Raw genomic sequence first — 23,755 nt, forward strand, 5'->3', positions numbered from 1 at the left:
AAATCAGGTTTTTGAAGTGTTTGGGTATCACAAAACTGGATTTGAGGAAAACCCAGTTTTGACAAAACCTTGTGTCGTAAAAGAGAGTTCGAATGACACCTTCATCTAAAAAACAGTAACCCTGGAAAGGAAAAATAAGAAACGTAAAAAAATTTCTGACTCCATTCTCCTCTCCCACTGTAAATGCAACATTTCAGAAAGACTGCAGGTGGAAGCTTTTCAATCATTAACAGGTGTGGAAATGCCATAAGAAAGAACTAAAGAAGACAGCCAAAGAACTTTCATAAGAAAAAATGCATCTTTGGCATGGATAAATGTACCATTTATATGTGTTTTAGGACAACATTTCCAAATTTCATTCACATACAAGAAAGAAGAAACTTCCTCAGAAGCACAACTCACCAACCTCGCTGTTGGTGTTGATTCCAGTATCCAGCACTATGAAGATGAAGGAAACAGGCCTAGTCTCAATATTACCACCTAGGATGCTGCCTACTTGCATATCAAATATACAGATGGGCGCAGTTCTTTTTCTCTTGCATCTAAAATGTGAATTGGACCTTGCTCATTTTGGTCCATCATCCACTGAAATTATGGTTTTCTATGCTAAGTTTCCTATGCCTAAATTTTCAGTAGTTACATCACTATCATTTTGTTGATGCCATAGAATACATGATTGCTCCCCATTGTCTGGTTCACTTATCCCTTCAACCTCACCCGATCTGAGTGGAGAAAAGTTGTGTGCATTAACCCAACCGTGAAACGAATTTACTACCAGGAAACCAACGAACCATACTTGACAAGAAATTTCTCATCAAGAAATTTATCTACACTTCTGATATATGAGGCTTCTCGGAGTCTTCAAACTCTCTTTCCTGGTAGAACTTCCCCACTGATGAGTACTAAAAAAATTGAACACTCTATGATATCACAGAACATCATGGCAACGAAGACAATGGTGATTGAGAACCTTCTCCACTAAGCTTCCTGTATGTGGGACCAGTGTTGATGTCAAACCATGCCAGAAATGAAAGGCATAAGATTCATTTATGATTTTTTGAAAGAGGACTTCCAGGTTGATTATTTCATCTTCATCATCTGGTGCTTCAAAATATCTGTGTCAATGACAGGAATTAGCACATCTTCAAACAAAACCAAGATGACATACCAAAAAGCAAAAGGAATTAGGACAGAACCATTTTATGGATTAGACTATTGTTGAAAGGTGCCATTCAGAAATGAATTTCCTGACCAGGTAGAGCTTGCTAGAATTATTTTAAAAAACCTGTGAAGCAAAACTATCTGATCGCATTCACAGCAACAAGTAGGCCATTAGTGGACTTAACATATCATATAGGACATTTAGCATGAGTACAGCCTTCAGTATCAGGCATAAACCATGGACAAAGTGACATGAAATCTCTAGCCCATGATGCTGCAAGTATTCCTCCTTGGGACATCTGGTACCATAGTCCACTATCCCCTTCTCTTAATATCAGTATAACCTTCTATATCAGGTACATACCATGGATAAAGCCACATGAAATCTCTAGCTCATGATGATCAAAATATACCTCTGTGAAACATCTAGTACCATACTTTAGCATTCAGCCCTCCCACCTTCATTTAGGATTTTGAGATGATTAAACCATAGAACTTAGGCGACCACTATCACTAAAAGATGAAAAAAATACAACTGAACTACATATCATCCAAATGAAATGTTCCAACGGTCATAAAATCTTTACCATCATTCTATGACATTCATGAATCACATTTCAAACTTCAGCTACCAACTACATGTTGGTGACTCAAACTGCAATAGTTTCTCCAGGTTCAGCATCTAGGCCAACAGCTCAAAGCATCTGAACTTATAGCCCAACACTAATCTAAGATGACTCAGTTTCACTCGGATTGTCCTCACCTTCCATCAAATTGCCAGGAACAATATCCAGGTGTGACCTCAAATGCAGGGGCAGAGGGAGGACCCCAAGGGGGGTCCATCATCCACCCTGAAATTTTGAAAAGTGGCCCTCCCTCAAATTTTTCCATAAAATAAAAAAAGGTCCCTTCTAAGTTTTTTATACATTATAGAGACCTATGTCACATGGATACCACACCCAAAGTTGACACAGCAAGGATGTGGGTGCACAACCAAATATTTGTCCTTTTTTTGTGTCAAAAATTGATAGAGTGATGGCTTGTTAGTTGTTAGTTAGTTGCAAGTGCTTTGTGAGCTTTGCTCGTCCCTCTTACCGAAAGCTTTGCGGGGACTACTTTACGATGACGTTCGGAAACTCAAGAAAAAGGCGAACACCCTAGCCAAAGCTTCTCATTTGGATTGGTGGAAATGCTGTTTTTTTGAAAGCTGAAATGAGATGACAGAACGAGACGTCCGTCTGTCGGAGTTCAGTTCTCCAGCCTTTTGTTGTTTGAGAGAGAGAGAGAGAGACCCTCGCAGCACCTGCACCAATGTTTTTTTGCAAAATGTGAAGCCTGCACTCCAAACTTGTGTGTCATACTTACCACCCTTTTAAAGGACTTATGGTAAAAATAATTGCCTTGCTCACTCATACAAATGTCCTGGTTCCACCCAGGTCCAAATGTGTATCTAGTCAACCAATATTCCTTTTTGAGCACCAGCGAACAGGTTCCTATCTATGTCACACGGACACGGCAAAATGGGCCACGTACCGGTGTCGACACTCCGACACCTGGATACCGACACTTGGACACGGCAAGATACGTTTTGGATCGGGTTTGGGTCAGATTCAATCCGAACCACTTTACCAACCCGACATTCTTTGTTTTGTTAGAGACTTTCTTTCTTATGGGTCATGAGATTGGTGATGAACAATGTTTTGTTTGAGAATCTGAGACTTTCTTTCTTATGACTTATGAGATTGTAAGAGTGAATTATTAATTTAATGTTTTTTTTATTTTATTATCCTTTTTAATTTTTTGGAATATAAAATTCATTGTGTCCGCGTATCCTAAAATTTTAAAAATTGCCGTGTCCACGTACCCGTACCCTTATCGTACCCGTACTCGTGTGACATAGGTTCCTATCTACTAGTGTAGTTTCTAAGGTTGCCCAAGATGATACAATGTGCTATACATGCACACAATCCAGGTAAAAACTCAGGTTCTTGCTAAATGCCCCGAGATGATGCAATGTGTTATTCCAAATCTCAGTCTCAGTGTGGTCTTAGCAAGGTAAAGTCTTACAGTATTATGTTCCTCTTGATAAATCTATTATAAAAAAAAGCTCAATACATAAAAATCTTCAAAAATATCAAAAGTCAGTAATAATTTTCTATTAGGTTTCAGGACCCTCTTTCAATTGGATCCTCTTAACTCCCTTCACACATGGGTTTTGTCTTTGTTCTGGCTTCTAGAGCATATGCATAAGCATGATAAGTTTTGCGAGAATCGCTTTCATGAGTAGATCCACTTCATATATCAATTGAATAGTTCTTGAAGATATGAGAACAAGGAGTATTGATTTTGATTATGAAATGAAGGTTACCCAATGGGAACAATACTCCCACATGCACAAAAAAAAAAAAAAATCAAAAAAGGCAAGAAAGTATATATTTAGCATGTTGTGTCTTCAAATACTTGGTGCACTATATATTTGATAGAAATCTAGCACCAGTATCTGAGTTTAGAAATCAGTATTCATGCAAGAGGGTAGAAAGAGAAAGAGTGAAACAAGAAGAAACTGAGGAGAAGAAGCCGTGGCCAAGATGGTCTGCACAGTCCCTATTTATAATTCCAATTCCAGAATTCTAAGAGTCTTCAATCGCAGAATCCTAAGAGACTCTTCACATATTACAAGGACATTAAATACAACGTAGAACCCTAAGAGACCCTTCACATATTACAAGGACATTAAATACCTCAACACACTTTACAAGAATGAGGAATCCTAAGAGACTTTTCTTCAATGTGCTGGGATCCAGAAGAAGGATCTGAGATCATTAATGTTTAACACCCTCCCTCAAGCTGTGCATGGTTTTGAACCATGAACAGCTTGCTCTTCAAAAATCAAAAACGATACTTTGTCAATCCTTTAGTCAATATGTCAGCAGCTTGTTCATTAGTTCCAACGAAGACTGGTTCTATCTCTTTATTCTCCACCTTCTGCCTGATAAAATGCTGGTCAATCTCAATGTGTTTTGTTCGACCATATTGTATAGGATTGAAAGCAATGTTGATGGCGCTTTGGTTGTCACACATTAGTACTGAGCCTTTTATTTTTTCTCCTATATCTTCTAGCAAGTGTCGAATCCAAGTCACCTCTGTCGTCCCTGCAGCCATACATCTGTATTCAACTTCTGTACTTGATCTTGCAACTGCTCGTTGTTTTCTACTACTCCAAGATACCAAATTTTTGCTTATAAAGATGCAAAAACCAGAGATAGATCTTCTTTCGTCTGGATCTCCAGCCCAATCAGCGTCAGTATATGTGATCAATTCATGATCAGCAGCTTCATTTTCACTTTTACAATACACTAATCCATCTCCAACAATTCCCTTGAGATACCTTAGTATTCTCTTAACTGCATTCATATGTACGTCCCTTGGCGCATGCATAAATTGAGACACTTGATTTACCGCATAGGTAATATCAGGTCTGGTAAAAGTTAAATATTGCAAAGCACCAACAGTGTTGCGATATTTGGTGGGGTCTTCATATGTTTCCCCATCATTTATACTCATCCTTTGGTTCAGAACACTCGGTGTTTTAGCAGGCTTACAATCTATCATGCATGTTATATCCAATAGGTCAAGAGTATATTTTTGTTGTGTCAGGGTAAGACGATCTCCTTGCCTATCAATTTCAACTCCAAGAAAATATCGCAGGCTTCCAAGGTCTTTCATCTTAAAGTTTCTCATCAACAGACCCTTTATCTCATCAAAATATTTTTTTGAGCTCCCAGTAATGATGATGTCATCAACATATATAAGGAGGAGGGTAATAACATTTTCTTTCTTGAAAATGAAAAGGGAATGGTCAAGAGGACTGTTTCGAAATCCATATTCCTTAATTTTGTTTGAAAAACTTATCAAACCATGACCGTGATGCTTGCTTAAGTCCATACAAGGATTTTTTCAGTTTGAAAACTCATTCGCTAGAGTCCTTTTCAACAAAGCCAAGAAGTTGCTCCATGAAAACTTCTTCATTCAAGTCACCATGAAGAAAGGCATTTTTAACGTCTAATTGATTTAACTTCCACCCATATTTAACAACAAGGGATATGATTACGCAAATGGTTCCTATTTTGATTACGGGACTGAACGTCTCATCATAATCATGCCCAAACTGTTGAGTAAATCCTTTTGCTACAAACCTTGCTTTGTGTCTTTCTATGTTGCCGTCAGGTTTGTATTTGACTTTGTATACCCACTTGGAGCCCACTATGTTCTTTCTGTGTGGCCTTGGAACGATCTCCCATGTTCCACATTCATGCAAGGCATCCATTTCTTCTCTCATAGCCTTTCTCCAATGGTGTGATTTTGATGTTTGATCAAATGAAGTAGGTTCTTCCTCCTTGCCAACTTTTGCCATGAATAACTGAAAATCAAGTGATAAAGAATCATAGCTAACCCACCTATGAATAGGATAGCGAACGCATTGGGATCTTCTAAGGTGGGGTATGTCGTCTTCTTCACTGTGAGCACTTCCATCCCTTAGTCGTCGATTGTAGATAAGACCTCAATACCGATGTGAGTTATTGCTTTCATGATGACTTGATAACTGTGATGAACCCTCTTGATTTTCACTTTGGGGCACATCTGACGACTGTATTGATCTCTCTCGATCTTCACCCTGAGGCACATCATTTTCTGAAACAGGATCTGCATTGCATAACTGTGAACTAGTCCAGGGATCATAAGATTCAATGGTCATAGGCTTTTCATTAGTATCATCAAAATTATGTTCATCAAAGGTAACATTTCTTGAGGTTTTGATACGTTTAGTTGTTGGATCATAGCATCGAAAACCTTTATATTCATCAGCATATCCAACAAACCGACAATGAATAGCTTTGTCTTGAAACTTGTTCCTCAAGGCAGCATCGACGTGAACATAGCATACACAGCCAAAAACCCTCAATTTCTTGTAATCAGGTTGTTTGCCTAAGAGTGTGAAATATGGCGATTTAGACATCAAGAGTGTCATAGGCAAATAATTTATTATGTATACAGTTGTATGGAAGGCTTCTGTCCATAAGGAAATGGGTACATTAGTATCATGCATCATGCTCATATCGCTTTCGACTATATGTCGATGTTTCCGCTCAACTACACCATTTTGTTGTAGGGTGTAGGGGCAGAAAATTTGTCTAGTTATCCCTTTTTCACGTAGAAATTCAATAAAATCAAGTGATGAATATTCTCCCCCACCATCACATTGAAAATGCACAACATTGTATGAAAATTTGGTTTGAATCATGGCATAGAAGTTTCGAAATATGTGAAGTACTTCTGATTTGTGTTTCATGAAGTAAATCCAGGTGAAACGTGAGTAAGAGTCAATAAATAAGACATAATATCGTGAACCAGACATGGAATCAATAGGGGCTGGCCCCCAAACATCAGAAAAAATAACTTCAAAAGGTTTGGAAGCCCTTTGATTTATATTATGGAAAGGTAGAACATGACTCTTACAAAGCTCACAACTTGAACCTTTTTTGACACTTGAAGTAAGAGGTAAGCCTGATCTTGGAATGAGACTATCTGTGACAAGTTTTTCAACAAAATGTCAACCAAAGTGTCTCAGCCGATTATGCCACGGATCAGACTCCAAAAATTGTTTAGAGCCCCTTACTTTTGATTGGAAATGGCAAGAACTTGGAACTGGTGACGCTTTATGAGAAAGAGAAAATGTCTTCAATCCTATACCAAAAGTGGACGAATTCTTGGGTAGACATTCCTTGAGAGCATACATATTCCCTTGCCGCTCCCCTTTAGCAAACATTTTTTTCGTTTGGAGGTCCTTGACATGGACAGAAGAAGGTGTGAATTCAACATAAGAGTTTGTATCAATGAGTTTAGAAATGGATATGATGTTCTTTTTTATATTGAGAACAAGAACAACATTAGACAATGATAGAGAGGAAGATGACAATGAAACATGTGCATTTCCAATATGTGTAATGGGATGAGATTTTCCATCACCTGTTATAATGCAATTTCTATCGTAATGAGGGGATAAGTTAATCAATTTACCTGTATTTCCTGTCACATGGGTAGCTGCACCTGAATCCAAGAACCATTCTCCCTGCTCATTTTGCTTTATAGTCATCTTTGAGAATGCGGTCATCAATAGCTGCTACATATCTTCGGCGGTGGATTTAGAATCACGTCTAACCCCTTTGTTTTTATTTTGAGGATTAAACCAGCATTGTGCCTTCATGTGCCCTTTCTTGTTACATTGGAAACAAATTAGTATTCTTCTTGAAGTATTCAGATGAGGCATACCTCGATTATTTGGTGTCGGTAGAATGTCGCGAGCACCATGATTAGAGTTCTCATGGTTCTGACCAAATTTCACATTCATGGCCAACACATTTTGGGAGTTCCCTTGATCAGTCCTTTCAATGACTCTTTTCATATTCATTTCGTGTTGGAAAAATTTACCTTGTAGTTCGTTGAAGGAAGGCAGAATAGGGAGGACCTCAAGAGCTGTAATAAAAGCATGATAATCATGCCCAAGTCCACGTAAGGTTTGCTGCACTTTCTCCTTATCAGAAATGTTATTCCCTGGGGCAGCAAGTTGGTCTGCGACAGCCTTAATATGCCCCAAATAATCCATGATAGTGTTGAACCTTTGCTCAAATTCTGAAATTTTTTCTTTAAGTACATAATCTGAGCTTCTGAGCAAGGGTTTCCCATAATTCTTCCGCAGTACAGTTATCAGAAACCGAGAGTAACACTTGATGAGATAGAGTGGAAAAAATATATGCAACCAGCCTTTGGTCACATCTCATCCATAGAACATGCTCAGGGTTGGTGTCTTCTTGAACAGCAATGACCTCTCCTGCTTCATTCTTTATTTCCTGCAGAACAGATATTGGTGGAGCCTTTGTTGAACCATCGAGATGTCCAAAGAGGCCTTGACTTCTTATAAAAGGGATGATCTGCCTTTTCCAGATGAGATAATTCTCATGATTGAGTTTTTCGGTAATAAGGTGAAGAAGAAAATTTGAGGACATGCTAGAATGCGAAAGGTTTTCCAAGACAGCAGAAAGGAAGGGAAAGAAGACACGATATAACAAGTTGTGTCCTTCGATAGGCAAGAATTACACAAGAGAAAAAAGTAAATTCAAAATAGAGACAAGATGCGAAAAGAGTTATAACCAGATTAGACCTGTTTGGGCATTTCGTTAGGTAGAGATAACGTAACCTTGCTCTAATACCATGATAGAAATCTAGCACCAATATCTGAGTTTAGAAATCAATATTCACGCAATAGGGTAGAGAGAGAAAGAGTGAAACAAGAAGAAACTGAGGAGAAGAAGTTGTGGCCAAGATGGTCTGCACGGTCCCTATTTATAATTCCAATTCCAGAATTCTAAGAGTCTTCAATCACAGAATCCTAAGAGACTTTTCACATATTACAAGGACATTAAATACAACGTAGAATCCTAAGAGACTCTTCACATATTACAAGGACATTAAATACAACGTAAAATCCTAAGAGACTCTTCACATATTACAAGGACATTAAATACAACGTAGAATCTTAAGAGACTCTTCACATATTACAAGGATATTAAATACAACGTAGAATCCTAAGAGACCCTTCACATATTGCAATGACATTAAATACTTCAACACACTTTACAAGAATGAAGAATCCTAAGAGACTTTTCTTCAACGTGCTGGGATCCAGAAGAAGGATCCGAGATCTTTATTGTTTAACAATATTAACCAGAGAAGATCCCATTTATCATATTTGTTTCTCTCCATATTTCCGCCCAACTTTATGTCTGGAAATTTTCTTCCTTCGATGTTTCAGTTTTAGTTGCGCTCACATAACATAGAAGCAATTTCAGATCACATCTGACATACCTAATGAGTGTGATCATTAACATCTAAGTAAATGTTGAGTAACAGAGGGAAAAAAAAATCTGTTATCCAATGGCCATATCACACCTACTCCTAAGATACATTCAAAAGGAAACTAAGAGTATCAAGCTTTAAAATATTCTTAAAATTTAATTGAAAATCAAACAACTGTTTTAACTTTTAACAGTGCGAACCTGGAATTACTCAGAGAAAAAGGCAATACACATGCCTTTTCTAGATTTAGCGATAAAAGTAAAGTTAAAACAAAGTATCGAGTGCATCCCTGTCCGCATTTCATTGGAAAAAGATACAAAAAGGAAAATGATCAAGTATATAGCTGAAGAGACCAGATTCTTACCTTGTAATATCATCCGAACTTATAGGGAAGAATTTAGAAGTTGGTTCAATTTTGATATGCAGTTGCTGATCACCATAATCTGATCTGTTAACAATTCTAGCGGCTGTCCTGGAGACAAGCTCAGCCCCATTCCACCTGAGCAATTTATCATCATATGTGGAAAAGAACTCTTTTAAGCACTCCAAAATAAAATGACTGCAAGAAGAGAATGGAACCATTAGCGACAGACTAGGATGAACAACAATTAAATGTCACTTAAACATGTCTAACAAAAATACACTAGTATTTCTTAGAGAAAAATGATAATTTTTTCTTAGTAGTCCATGAATGTTGCAAAAGGTCCTGGACATATTAGGGTCAACCATCTAGCCATCTGTATAGACGCAAATTCAAAATGTAACTGCAGGTTTTAAGAATAAAACTACCATTTACAGGAATAACACAATCAGGTCTCTTTTTTAGGATATAAACAAAGTTCTACATCTACTCCACTCTGCATTCACGTTTTCATTCTCTTCAATATCTCTATGTACAAAGAACAACAGGACATCTCAGTCTTGTAAACATGTAAATAAATGTCATTTTTTGGTGGTAAAGCTCCAGTCTAAAACAGTTCATATAAGCATAACAATTCAGTGCCTTTCCTTTTGCAATTTGCGTTTGTCGGCTTACTGGTTCAGATGAAGAGTTAGACCCATTTGCAAAATAATCTAAGACTTGCTATTATTTATTTCCCTGTTTGCACCTCCCCTTGACTATAAAGGCAAAAAACTCTCAGACAAGGTAGTATTTTGACATCGTATTATGCTAACATGATATGCTAGAATATGATTCATGCTGCCTTAAAAATAAACCAGAGACATACAATATTACCACTGTTCTGGATATCTTTCTTTCTTATTGGTTTGCATACTTTCAATATGAGTTTTATCTCTCATTCAATGCTTTGTATTTTAATAAGTTTGATACGTTGAAAAGGTGCACCAGCAAAGCCCCTATAATATCCCCAAAATGGGGATAGTTTGGAACATATTGATGGTTATTAGAACCCTTGAGAGATTTAGATACTTATGTCTTATATCATCAGTTCTCTCGTAGCTTTTCTTAGAGAAACTAAAGCTGGATATAGGGCAGTTTGGAATCTATCATAAAGGCATTCAAGTCAGTTTTCAGCTAAAGATAGTCAACTGCCCACCTTGAAAGGCATGGACCCCCACTCCACCCCTCAGAATTTTTAATAAAAATATTTTTACATGTATAAACTTTTGAAAACCAAGTATGCCCCCACCCAAAGAAGAACAACAAAATGCATTGGGAGGACAAGAGTCTGGTATTTCAAAACAGCAATAGTATGTTGATCAACTAATTGGTTATGTAGATTCAGATTATGCTAGTGATCTGGATAAGAGGAGGTCCCAGATAGGCTATGTATTTACTTTCTCAGGCTATGTTGTTAGTTGGAACTTGGAAAGTTGTCCTATAGTCTACTGTGGTTTTGTCTATGACAAACACTAAGTACATGGTGATGGTAGATGACGTAAAAGAAGCATTGTGGCTAAGAGGTATGGTTGGCGATTTTGGATATTTAAAGGAGGTGCCTTACGTATACTGTGATAGTCAAATGTCATACAATTGACTAAAAAAATATATATCATGAAAGAACCAAAAATATTGACATTAAGTATCACTTTGCTTGTGATGTTGTGTTGCAAGATACTGTGGCTGTTCAGAAGATTTCTGTAGTAGATAACCCAGCGAATGTGTGAACAACTCAACAAAGTATATTCCTTCAGAAAAGTTAAGGCATTGCCTGGACTTGATCGGCTTGCAAAGCACATAAGGTGAGCCCCAATGGAGGCATGGCGGGGACATCAATTATGATGGAGCTTGACATTGGTTGTGGCTTATGAAGGCGAGCCAAGTGGACAATTTGTTGTTTTATGGCCCATCTTATGAACATGGTTGAGTGGTCTCCATTTTTCATAGGAACATGGGGAGTGGATAATTGTAATAACTTCCCAATTGAGTCTATATAAAGGAAACAAGTAATGTGTAGTGAAGAGGCGAGTAAGGGAAAGAGTAAGAGACTTCTTGTAAAGAGAATTTGTTTCTCTTGGAGTGTTCATTTTACTCTTGTCTAATTCTCCATATTTAGTAAAGTTCTTTTGAGACGTTGCCCGTGGATGTAGGAAGGCATCCTACTTCAAACCACATAAATGTTGTCTTCTTACTTAGCGCGTGTATCTTTTCTTCCTTCATTTTCTTCACATTGTGTGGATAAAGATCTTAGGCACTACTTGACTTGTTTAAGTAGTCAAGTTCTAACACACACTGTCACACACATAGATATGCAAGCATAAGCATGCATACATGCTACCAGACTGTTTTCAGTTTCTATTCTTTAACTTCTTTTTCCCTTCTCCAATTTACCTTAAAGAAAAGAGGTAGGCTAACTTTTATCATGGCTAATACAAAGCAGTAACAAAAAGACAGGCACCACTTTTAGACAAAATATACATTTATAAGAACCTCTTTTAGTCTTTATTTCATGTTCAGTTTGTACCTGGTTTAGATTTCTGGACTGATAAGGCTTTTAAATTAGAACTGTTTTTCCTTGTTTCCTTTGTTTTTTAATATCATTGGCTTTTAGTTGCCAAGATTTTTCTGCTTGATCTTTAAAAACTTGATACTCGATTATCATAAGAGAGGAAGAAAAAGAGTTTGATTTTTTTTCTTTTTTATGGCTATTGAAGTTGCACAAGCTCCTGCATCCCAGAGTACATGTGTGTGCATATGCATGTGATATATATATATATATATATATATATATATATATATATATATATATATATATATATATATATATATATATATATATATGTGTATAAGAGAGGGAGAGAGAAGGAGAGAGATTCTTTCAGCAGTGTTCGAGTTGTAGACCTGTGATGCCGGAATGCCATCACAGCACCATTTAGAGAAGGCAACTCATTTTGCAGATGTTCCAAACCAACAGAACTGTCAAGAGATTTTAGAGGCTTCAACACTACAACATCTGAATCAACATATATTCCTCCATATCTGCATGTGGATAAAACCATAAAAGTGTGTAATAATTGCAAACAGGATAATAACAAATATAACTAGTTGACCATAAATTGCACTAGTTTTCCTTTCTGTTGTGCTACATTTGGTTTCCATAATAGTCTCGAAGCACAGTAACAGGAACAGGTATATTAAGATACTCTAGAATATCATAACTGATGAACTTCCATATGGTGACAGGAGAGAATACATAGGAAAGAATGTGTTTTTTTATTTTAGATGAATGTATAAATTGAAAAGGAAAAAGAAAACAATCACATAGGAATATCAGGATTGGAAAAAATTTATGATGCTCTCCCCTAACACGTCAAATTCCACCATGGCAATGAAGAGCTTGGTTCTCAACATAACATGGTATTTGTGTCTGTAGGCAACAAATGAGAAATCACCACTGCACAATACAAATATTAAATGCAGTCACAGATGTCATTGATACTTTGGAAACATGATAATATTAAATCAAGTCTTTATAGAAATGATATGAATCTCATGGTATTTTCCAAGCTATGTTTTATTGAGATGCTTAATGCTTTTTGTTTTGTTTCTAGATTTTAGACATGGATGTTTTATTGAGATGTTTTACATTTTTTGGTTTCGTTTTTACATTTTATTGCTTGAAGATAAAGGAAAGGTAAAAGGAAAGGAATCAAAGGATGTTTCTACACTTGTCCATTAAAGAGAAAAGAAAAGTTGAATAAATTTTCACATTTGGTGGTTTAGAAATTAGAAGGTTGATTTTTTCAAGAAACTTCACTTTGGGGACACAGTTGACTTGTTCTCAAAGTAGACCTAGCCAACAGAAGCTAAGCACTAGTCAGTCAGCTAACTAGTGTTTAGCACAACTAGCAACTAGTCATACCAACTGGTCACTATTTTGACAATTAAGCACGTACCAATAAAGAAAGAGCATGGAAGTTTGCTAGGTCGGAAGGATTTAAAAGCTAGATGAATGATCAGCTTAGTTATTGCTTTTGTGTGTTTCTGAGTATATATTCTTCAATTACTGATAATTAAACTTAGTTTAAGAACCCAAAAGCTTAATCCAATTGGGTTCCATATATTTAACTGAGAACACTTCTAGTCAATATTGCAAAAGGTGTATTTGCAATGCGATCCATCTGGGGGGACCTATATGCCTAAAACCAAAGAAAATGCAGAAAAAACTGAAAAAATTGGGGAAAATGTATTTCATACACAAGAACTTCGCCTAGTGAGTCAGGACAAAATGAATGGAAGCTCGGACCTTTGATAGTCAAAGTACTCGCAAAGCGAACAATGTCACGAGCAATCTTTGCGAGTGCTTTGTGGGCTTTGCACGTCTGATAGTCAAAGCACTCACAACTTCAAATTGTTGAAGGTCACGTCACGTCAGAACAAAGCCCTTTTTTTCTTATTCAGACCAATGGAAGCACTTTTGACGATTTCCTGAATGTTATGGAAAGGTCATGACTAATTTCTTGAAAGGTGAGGACTGATTATAGGAAAGTCAGGACTTTCTTGAAAGGTCAGGACTAATTGCAATTATATGTCATTAGTACTCACTTTACCAAAAATTGTATGTTATTAGTATTAATTATACGAAAAAGGTCAGGACTAATTGCAATTGTATGCCATTAGTACTCACACATATAAAGAACTTTCATCATTCATAAGTCCTAATATATTAACAACACATTAAAAATTAGAATAATATAATAAGCGTCCATAAAGTTTAAGCTTTAAGTTTAAAGTGTTTTAGATTACATCAGATCACAAGTTCACAACATACAGATGTTCACTCTTCACTACCAAGTGTCAAATATCATGATTATCATCAATCAATATGATAATCATCATCATCATCTTTTTCATTCTCATTTTCTTTCCTAATTGCTTCAATTCTTTCAAATCAATGATTTCTTGCACAAATAAGCGACTCTTTTAAAAAAACTAGCAAACAACCCCCCCCCTTTTCTCTCAGAGCTCTTAGAGATGTTAGAAAGCATGAGGGAGAGTTGTTTTACAAAGAAGCACGAAGAAGGGGGCTAGAGGCCCTTTTTCGGTTTTGTCTCTGTATCGTATGATACAGGGTATATCACATGTATCGTATGATATGGACCCCATATCGCACAATATAGACAATACACTTACGAGTTACGATACAAGGGCAGCATGTCATGTATCGTAGGTGTTTCGTAACCTCCTATATCGTGCAATACAGATAACACTGATTTTAGATACACAAAGGTGGAGCCAAGGGGAGGCCTGCAGTGGCCTTGGCTCCCCCCACAAATTTTTTTTTTCAATTTACATGTAAAATTTTTAAAAATTTCATTTATCCCATATTGCAAATTTGTATCTTGGCCCCTGTTAAAATTTTGAAACTGCATTTCTGCCCCCCTCATGAAAAATTTCTAGCTCCGCCCTGGCATATACACATGAGTTCTATTAGTGTGTGTGTGTGTGTGTGTGTGTGTGTGTGTGTATATATATATATATATACACTTTCATATGTCATATACCTTGGTTGCTTGATATATGGTTGTGTATGTTTTTATATGTGTGCACAGGTCTCTTATGTATTGTTATTTTCCTTTTTATGTATTTTTCTGTTTTTTTTATTTTAAATTTTTTTTTTATTTGTAAAAGGGAGAAGAACTAGCTGTTGGAGTTGGCCCACAGCCATCTCACTCTTCCTCTTTAATGATGTGTACCTTGTATAGATATAATTGCGTAATTGAGCAGCACCACAACTAGTTTACTTCCATTCCTCTCTCTAAGTTTACTTTATCTAAGTATAATCAACAGGCAAGAACTATGGAACACTTCATTAGAAGTAAAGGATTGTGGAGACTTGTTGATGGATCCAAAAGTAAGCCACAATGAGTCTTAACCAAAACCATAGATGGAAAATCCCGTGAACTAGATAGAATCAAAAAAAATAAAGTTGTGAATAAATATGAGAAAAAATGGAAAGAATGAAAGATAGGACACCATAAAATCATTACAAGAACTCTTGCTTACGTTGATACTACTAATATAAGTCAAATAACCAAACATAAATTGCTCATGAAGCTTGAGAATTTCTCAACAAAACTCATACTATGAAGGATGTAGCTTACATGTGAAACCTTTAAATGAAGATTGCAAATCTTCAACAAGAAGATAAATACATTAAGGAGTACGTTGGAGAGATGGAGCAATTATGGGATGAACTTGCATTATTTGAACCCGAATGGTTTGATCCAAAAGACATAGTGCTAAGAGAAACAAATTTAAATAGAGAAATTTTATAAATTTGTTCTTGGTCTTAAAATAGAATATGATGGGATTCAAACCTCCTTACTAAATAGACAAGCTTGTAAGTGCTTTCCAACCAAAGCTCATTGATGCTCTTCAACCGCTTTTCAAAGGAGGGTCTTGAAATCAAATGTATTGGAAATCTTGATCAAAATTTTAATCCAAAAGTTTTCAAAATACCAAAAGTTTGATTTATTCTCAAACTTAACTTGAATCTTTTGTCAATTTCTCAAATAACCGTTCATGGATGTGATATTTTCTTCTCAAAAAATAAATTTTTGATACAGGACCATTGTTCCACGAAGACAATTAGGAAACGTTCTAAGAAAAATGATTTCTACTATGTTGATTATTTGAATATTCTCAACCCTACTTGCAACGTTGCCAAAAAAAGTGACATTCAAATTTTGCATCAAATGCTTAGTCACTCAAGTTTAGGAAAAATGTCTTGTATCCCATTTTTGAAGAAAAAATATAAAAACATGATTTCTTGTGATGATTGTATTAAAGCCAAAATTAAGGTCTTATCTTTTGGCAATAGAAACCTTGTTGCAAAAGCACCCTTTGAATTAGTACATTAAGATGTATGGAGACCCGCTCCTATTATGTCTAAAGGTGGTATCCTATATTATGTTGTTTTTGTGGATGATTATTCTTGATATGCTTGAGTTTATTTTCTTAAACACAAATCGAAAGTGTCTATGAGTTTCAAACACTTTTATAACATGATTAAAACACAATTTGATGCCAACCTATTTTAGAAGTGATTTCGAGGAAAAATTCATTTCCAATGAATTTGAAGAATTTATAAATGAAAAGGAATTACACATCAAAAGTCTTGTCCCAAAACCCCCCAACAAAAATGTAGTTGTTGAAAAAGAACAAGACATATCCTTTAAACAACAAGAGCTCTTCTTAAATCAAAAAACGTTCTTAAAAATTTTTGGGCAGAAGCCATTTAACATCCATTTATTTGATTAATAGGATGCCTCATAAGTGTATGTTTCAAGAAAAGTGATACTTTTAGAAGGAAAAAATGGATTTGATGCAAATGAAACCCAAGCATGAAGCATTGTCACAAAAAACGCGTCCTATTGAAAAAAAACGCGTATAATACGCCAAAAGGCCCAAAACACAATTAGCTGTATAAAACGTGAAGAAAATGCGTCTTCTTTAAAAAATATGCCAGAAAATAAAAAACGTGAAAATGTTGTTTCATATTTTTTATGATTTTTTATTTTTTTATAATTTTCAAGATTTATTAAATGTTTTAAATTTTTTACAAAAATTGCCAAGATTTTCTCGAGATATTCCCGAGATATACAATTTTTCCACATTATACCCGAGAAATTCCTCGTTGTATAATACTCGTACACATTTTTTGAGACAATGGCATGAAGATAACTATTCTTTCTTATGGATAAAAGATGATTATGATTGATGATGTTTTGCATTCTTCATGTGATGATACTTTTAATAATGATATATATTTTATTATTAAAAATATATTGTATATTAAAAAAATTTATTTTATATTCAAAAGTATATTTTATTTTAACTGGGCCGGGCCAAACTAGGCCCGAGCTTGGGTTTCAGGTGTCAGACTGGGCCTAGGATCGGGTTTCGAGCTGTGGGCCGGGCCAGACCTAACATAGTGTGCACAAACAGGACCAGATATCAAGCCAGGCACCTGCAAGATTTCAGGAACCCAGTCCAATTCAGTCAAGATTCACAACACACTTTAGTCCAGCTTAATTTGGAATCTAGTTGGATCAAAGAATCAAGGTCAACACAAATGGGTTAGCCTCAATTATCAAGGTTAGCAAGGTAAGACCCTCATATATTCCTAACCTTATATGCTTGTTGGTTCATGTAAAGGGACACAGTCAACTTATCAAGATCCAACACATTAAAATGCTCAAGGGTATCTCTTGCTTTTAAAGGCAGTGGAAGACCTGCAACATTCAACAGGTCAATACAGCTAATTTGTGATGGTGATGAAAACTCATACCCCTGCCACCTCAAGGCCCAATCTGTTAAAGTATCTAAAGGTGTCTACAGCAGTGGAGGATGTCCCGAACTCCCACATTATACCACTGGTCAATAAAGCTACTTTGTGACAAAAACTCATAACCTCCATACTCCATAGTATGAGTAGATGCTAGTGAGGCATTTCCCAATAAAATTTGGGTCTGGATGCGGGGATAATACAAAGAAGCTTAAATGCCCAAAGGGTGATGAATGACAGTCAAGCTTTCAATATGCTCTAACCTTTTCTATTTTTTATCTTTTAGTTCTTTTAGTCCAAAATAGACAGAAGCCATGATAAAAATAACTTGGTGTACATCAAAGCAGATTTGGATGCACAAGTCCCAAACTAATGTACACCTAAACACTGAAACACCTAACTATGCTGACTTTAATTATGCTGCACCTGCATCCAAACCACACAAGCTCCTGTTTAGGCGTCCCTTTTGGCAAATCCATGTAACGTAGCTCAAAACATCATGAACGCTTAAGGGTGAACTATTCTAACATGGGTTCATACAACACTAATAATTGCTCTCTCTCTCTCTCTCTCTCTCTCACACACACACACACACATCCAAGAAGCCACAATGAGCGAATGTTTCTTTACCTTTCTGTTTTCATAATACACCCGAAATTTGAACCCACCAGAAATGAGAATAAATCCACATCTTAAGAAGAGTGGGAAACTATGTTAAAATCCTAATTTACAAACAGATGGAGACCCATCCACGTTTAGAGTATGCCAAGATCACTCTTCAGCTAAACACATGCCAGGCCTGAAGTCCAACCATAGGTGGCAAAATAAGGTGTCTGATACTGGGTTAAGGTGAACAAGAGATGCTAAAGATATATGCAGATTCACTACATATTTAGATGTACGTACATTTATAACTATATGAATAGGCCAGGTACATATGTATGTACTGCACGAATATATTTTGTACATACATCAATATAAATATGTGATGCAGTTTTCTTTCTTTTGTTGTTTCCTTCTCCTTTTTGTAATTTGTTTTGCCTTGAGAGAAAAATTTCAATAATCTTTCCACTTTCCAGCTGTTGGAACTTGGAGTTGGGAGTGTCCAACTAGCAGTTCAACACTCCCTACCAGCTAGTTGGCTGGGCTTCATATGTATATCAGTAAGACTAATAGGGAAACATTCTCATATTAGAGCATTGCATTTTGGGAAAAGCCAATACTACTACATGCTGAATGGCTAAAAACCTAAAATTTAAAAATTTGTCGTTAAACGAACCACAAATTGTTGCTAAAACCAACGCCACATCATAAACCGTCATTAAATACCAATCTGATGACTGCTTTCTAGTGACAAGATTTTAAATTTTAGCTATCCGGCATCTGGCAGGGTTGAATCATCCTTGCATTTTGTATCCAATTTTAAGGATATAATAAAGACATCCATTATTATTATACTATTACCATTATGTTGGTGTTCTTGATTAGATATCTTTCCTTCAGTGAATCATTTGGAGACTGGACAGGCCATTCCCATTGTGAAGTCATTTGGAGCCTTCTTATGCTGTATTAAGACTTCAGAAGGAGACACGCCCACCTTGATCAAGTTCTCCTTGGGAGTTTTTAGGTGACCGTTCGCATAGACACCTAGCCACCATGTACGTTAACCCCTGTTGTAGGTCATGCACTATAGCACCTTTAAGCACTTCATCTGAATTTGAACAAGTGTCAAAATACTCTTTCTAGAATGGAGAGGGAATAACAGTAAACATCAGTTCACTGATACACAAGTGTTATTCAGAAGTTAGATGAAGGTTCATTCAAATGACAACCACTAGCAAGGCAGGTTATGAAGCCACCATTTTAGAGGGATAAAAAGTAATTCTCATTCTACTAAAGAAAAATGTGAAACCAGTGGAAATATAATCACAAGAACATCTGGTTTATGGAAATAATAGGCACTTACTTGTAAAGGACAGCAAGGCGAACAAGTTCACTATAATGGATGTGATAAAGAGGAACTTTTCTCCACTTATGCCAAATAGATGCAAACATGTGGGTTGGTGTGTCCATTAAAAGCTCGTCAAGATTTGGCATGGCAGTGGCAACCTTATAGCTGGAAATAGTGAAAAAGAGACATTAACATGTTATAGTGCCACCAACAATTGAAAAATGTAACTTACAAATATTTTGCTGAATGAAAATATTAGTTAATCCAGTGGTACTACTGCAATGCATTCCACTCATAACAACATGTACTAAAAGCTTCTAAAAGAACTTCCAACAGGCACTTACTGAAACATCAGTTCTGAACAACATAAACTCTCTGGATTACTCGGATATCCCAGCTTGGGATCACCTAAAAAGAAGTAAATCAAGCACTATACCAGTTTAAATCCCAACACAGCTTAAACCCATTAGACATAACCAGTGATCCTTATTTTTGCAATATTTTATATTTATTGCTATCATTTCCAGTTCCAGTTACTGTCTGGAAGCTTCAAGTTGGCAATATTATTGCGACATCTTCAAAATATCGCAATGTTGGTTAAACAGATGTGCAACTATTCATTTAAAGTTTCAAAACCATAGTTGGATTAGATAAAGTAGTGTACTTCTTATTTCTGTCTTAACTGAGGAATGTAGTATTTGAAACATCAGGAGGGATACTACTATGAGAGAATGTTCACAGTCATGGAGCAATTCCAGCAGTTGAGCTGCAAGTAGACATAGGTTCAAGACACTACGCATATTTTACATCCCTAATGATCTCATTATAACAAAACATATGCCTACTCTATGTTATAGGAGTAAGAGAAGATAGTAGTCTGCAGATCCCCTTCTGACCAAACTCATGAACTCCAAAAAGTTGAAAGAGAAATTCATCTTCAAGGTTAGATTACATATCACAAAAATTGTCAACACTGGTAAGCTAAATGCACTAATGCAGTACATTTTGATTTTATGGGATATGACCTACCAAGAACATTCTCAAAGAATTGGTACTTGATAAAAGCAACAAAGCCTAAGTGGTGGTGCAGCTGAAACAACTACTAAGCACCAAACCATATCAGATTTTCTCAATTGTGCTAAGTGTTCCAGAGAGATGATTCCTTTGATTAATTCATATTTTAGACCCATCGATTTGATGTGGCATGTTTTTGCTGATATAGCAAAAGATCCACACTAAAATCTGTGGTTCATCAAATTAAGGAAACCTAAGAATAAGATCCACACTTGAAATCCTCATAAAAGGTCTGATCTAAGACAAGAGGAGGGAGGGTATGATCTTAGATCCATGGATCTCAAATCCTTAGGATCTTAGATCAGTGTAGATCAAGGGCAATCAGAGGCCCCTTATTTCTCTAATACAAAAAAAAAGAGTCAAAATAAACCAAATAAGAAGCAGAATTGAGTTGCAAAAATACCATAAAAGGAAGCATTTAATCACACAGGCACGTACATATAAAGCCACAAAAGTATGCAATTGAAAATGCAGTGCAGATTTGTTGCTGAAAAAAAAAAGATAAATAGCTGATACTTGAAGCATCAACATGCATACTCTGATAGAATAAACTCTGGATCAAAACTGATTTCAACATGAAACCTAAAGAGAGCCGGACTTTTTTAATCTAAAATTAAAAACTTCCGCAATGCAACCAGAAAGGAGACACGACTAAGTGAAACAATTAGTGAAAATTTTAAAAAAAGACCGTTCCTGCCTATTACTTGCAAGTACACTGTTTTTTCACTATTACCACATTCAATTCAATTGCGAAGCATAACTTCGGAGTCCTGTACAATATGAACAGGCATACTATTACCCTCTACCTTTAAGTAGTTCAACGGAGAACTCAGAAAGGCAAAGATAAGGAACACCACATTTTACAAAAGCAAAGAGATGAGAGAAAGAAATACCCGTCCTTGACAAAATTCTGGAAGAAATCGAGCTCCATTGTCTCCGTGAGCATGACCACACAAGCATCTGGATGATAGTAAAGAATGCTTTCGAGCCCCCTTTGGTGCCGAACTGTGTATGACCACGAAGGCGTGTTCCATATCATGAAGAACCTCATCGAACACTTCCCCCGTCGGAAAAACTGATCCATGAACTCGGAGAATCCCAAATTAGGTTTCATTCCAGGGAAGTAGCCCCATCTCCGACCATTTGCATATCGACCCTCTTCCAGCGTTTTCCTCCTTTCCACTCGCCTTGGGTTCTCATTGATTTGATTCAGAAGCGATTTCTTCACGATTCTATCGCTCCTCGTCAGTCCAGTGACTCCAGCTGAGTCCGGATCCTGAAGCAGTGGATGATTCAAGGGGTTCAGAGCTTCCATGGTAGATCGAAATAGCGGGTCCCGCAACGGGAAGTACCCCCTTGACGACTGCCTCTGTAGCTTGTCTGACCATGCCGTCCAATCCATTGGCGTCGACCCGCTCTTCTTCTTCTTATTCAAGAGCAGCGCGTCCTCTATCCTCCGAATCCCGCTCACTTGAGCACGAATGTCTTTGTCCAGCGGCTGATCGTCCGAGCCAAACGCAAGCTTGATCCGATCATCCGCCGCAGAGATGCCAAAAAGCCTGCCGCTCCATTCGTCGTCCATTGCTCCTCCCTTGGTGAACGCCCGGCGGAACACCCCGACGGCATGGTCCCAGAAGTAGCCGGAGCCTTCTTTCCGATCACCGGACGCTGACCTCAGATCCGATGGGTCCGCGCGATCGAACGCCTCTTTCTCGTCGGGCTCGTCCGACTCATCAATCCGGTCTTGAGAGTCGTCCCCGGGGATATCGTCGGGCTTCTTCTGGTCTTGAAGGAGGGCCTCCCCTTCGGCATCTCCCACAGCGGGATCTCGGAAGCGGTGTCCGGGTTTGAGGTTGGCGCCCTCAGTGGAAAGACGGGCGTGGAGGAGGAAGAGGGAGAGGAGAAGGAGCGCGGCCGCGGAAATGGCGCAGACGTTCGTTATCCACCGCTTCCTAGACGGCGGCACAGTGGACTTGTTCAGCTTCGGCCGGCCGGCGACACGGCCGCCAATCTTCCTGAGCATCCTATTCCCCTCCTTTTTCCCTCCAAAAGAGAAAAGAGAGGGAGGGAGAAAGAGAGAGAATGGGCCGTTCTCGTCGGCAAGTCCCCACGGCTTTCCTCTGAAGCTTGCCTGCAGATGGTCGACTCAGCCGTTGAACTTGAAACCGCTGATCGACGGGTCGGGCTTCATGTAATTGATTCGACCCGAAGAACCTGCCGTCATGTCACCTGGTTCCACTGGGAATGTAACGAGGCCTGGTGGTGTAAAACTGTTTGAAACTCTCCTTTTTTTTTTCGGTCAAAGGAGATTAACTTCAAACAAGCCAAAGTTTCTCCTCTTTTCCTTTATTTGGGAGTTCATGATGATTATTTCAAAATTTTGATAGAAAATACTATACTTATGTGTCACATATTTATCATTCATCATTTAAAAAAAATAGCATCCACAAGAATTAAATAGCATTCACAAGAATCAAACTGATAAATAAACTTTTACTAGCATACTAATTTCACTACCTATCGTATTGACCGAAAAAAATGTGATATCAGTATAATGAATTCAGATATATGACAGTATTGCTTTAAAAGGGTTGGATGAGGAAATAATTTAACATCCAATTTAAAAACCATATCGTATCCTTATTTTAACAATGAAATTAGATTTAGTTTTAAATATATATCCAGTCATACTCTGATTCCAATTTGGATTTTGATTTATTTATAAGTAAATGTCTCATATTAAATATTCATACGTTTTGAAAGTTGAGTTTTTAATAACATAATAATATAGTTTGGGCATGATCGTTTATTTGAAAAACAGATTTGGATTCATATTTAAATTTAAATGGATTCCGATAGAACATAGGTTTGCTTGATTAGCATTTTAATCAATTCTGAATGC

General features: G+C 37.0%; 1 protein-coding gene across 2 annotated transcripts; it reads right to left on the reverse strand.

Annotated features, from left to right (window-relative positions):
• Window positions 1–254: 254 nt before the first annotated feature.
• Window positions 255–22,980, reverse strand: LOC116267589 (uncharacterized protein At4g19900). Of its 2 annotated transcripts, none has more exons than XM_031649415.2 (5): window positions 21,747–22,980; window positions 19,795–19,944; window positions 12,380–12,517; window positions 9,440–9,634; window positions 255–1,115 (listed from the first exon to the last, which is right to left on the reverse strand). In XM_031649415.2, the coding sequence occupies exons 1-5, from the start codon at window positions 22,874–22,876 to the stop codon at window positions 929–931; spliced, it is 1,800 nt and encodes a 599-aa protein (XP_031505275.1). In that variant the 5' UTR covers window positions 22,877–22,980; the 3' UTR covers window positions 255–928. The 2 variants fall into 2 exon arrangements, with proteins under 2 accessions (XP_031505275.1, XP_031505276.1); XM_031649416.2 differs by lacking the exon at window positions 255–1,115 and adding an exon at window positions 8,753–9,084.
• Between the last annotated feature and the right edge of the window lie 775 nt (window positions 22,981–23,755).

This window comes from Nymphaea colorata, chromosome 14 (assembly GCF_008831285.2).
Source record: "Nymphaea colorata isolate Beijing-Zhang1983 chromosome 14, ASM883128v2, whole genome shotgun sequence".
In the NCBI taxonomy this organism is placed as follows: domain Eukaryota; kingdom Viridiplantae; phylum Streptophyta; class Magnoliopsida; order Nymphaeales; family Nymphaeaceae; genus Nymphaea; species Nymphaea colorata.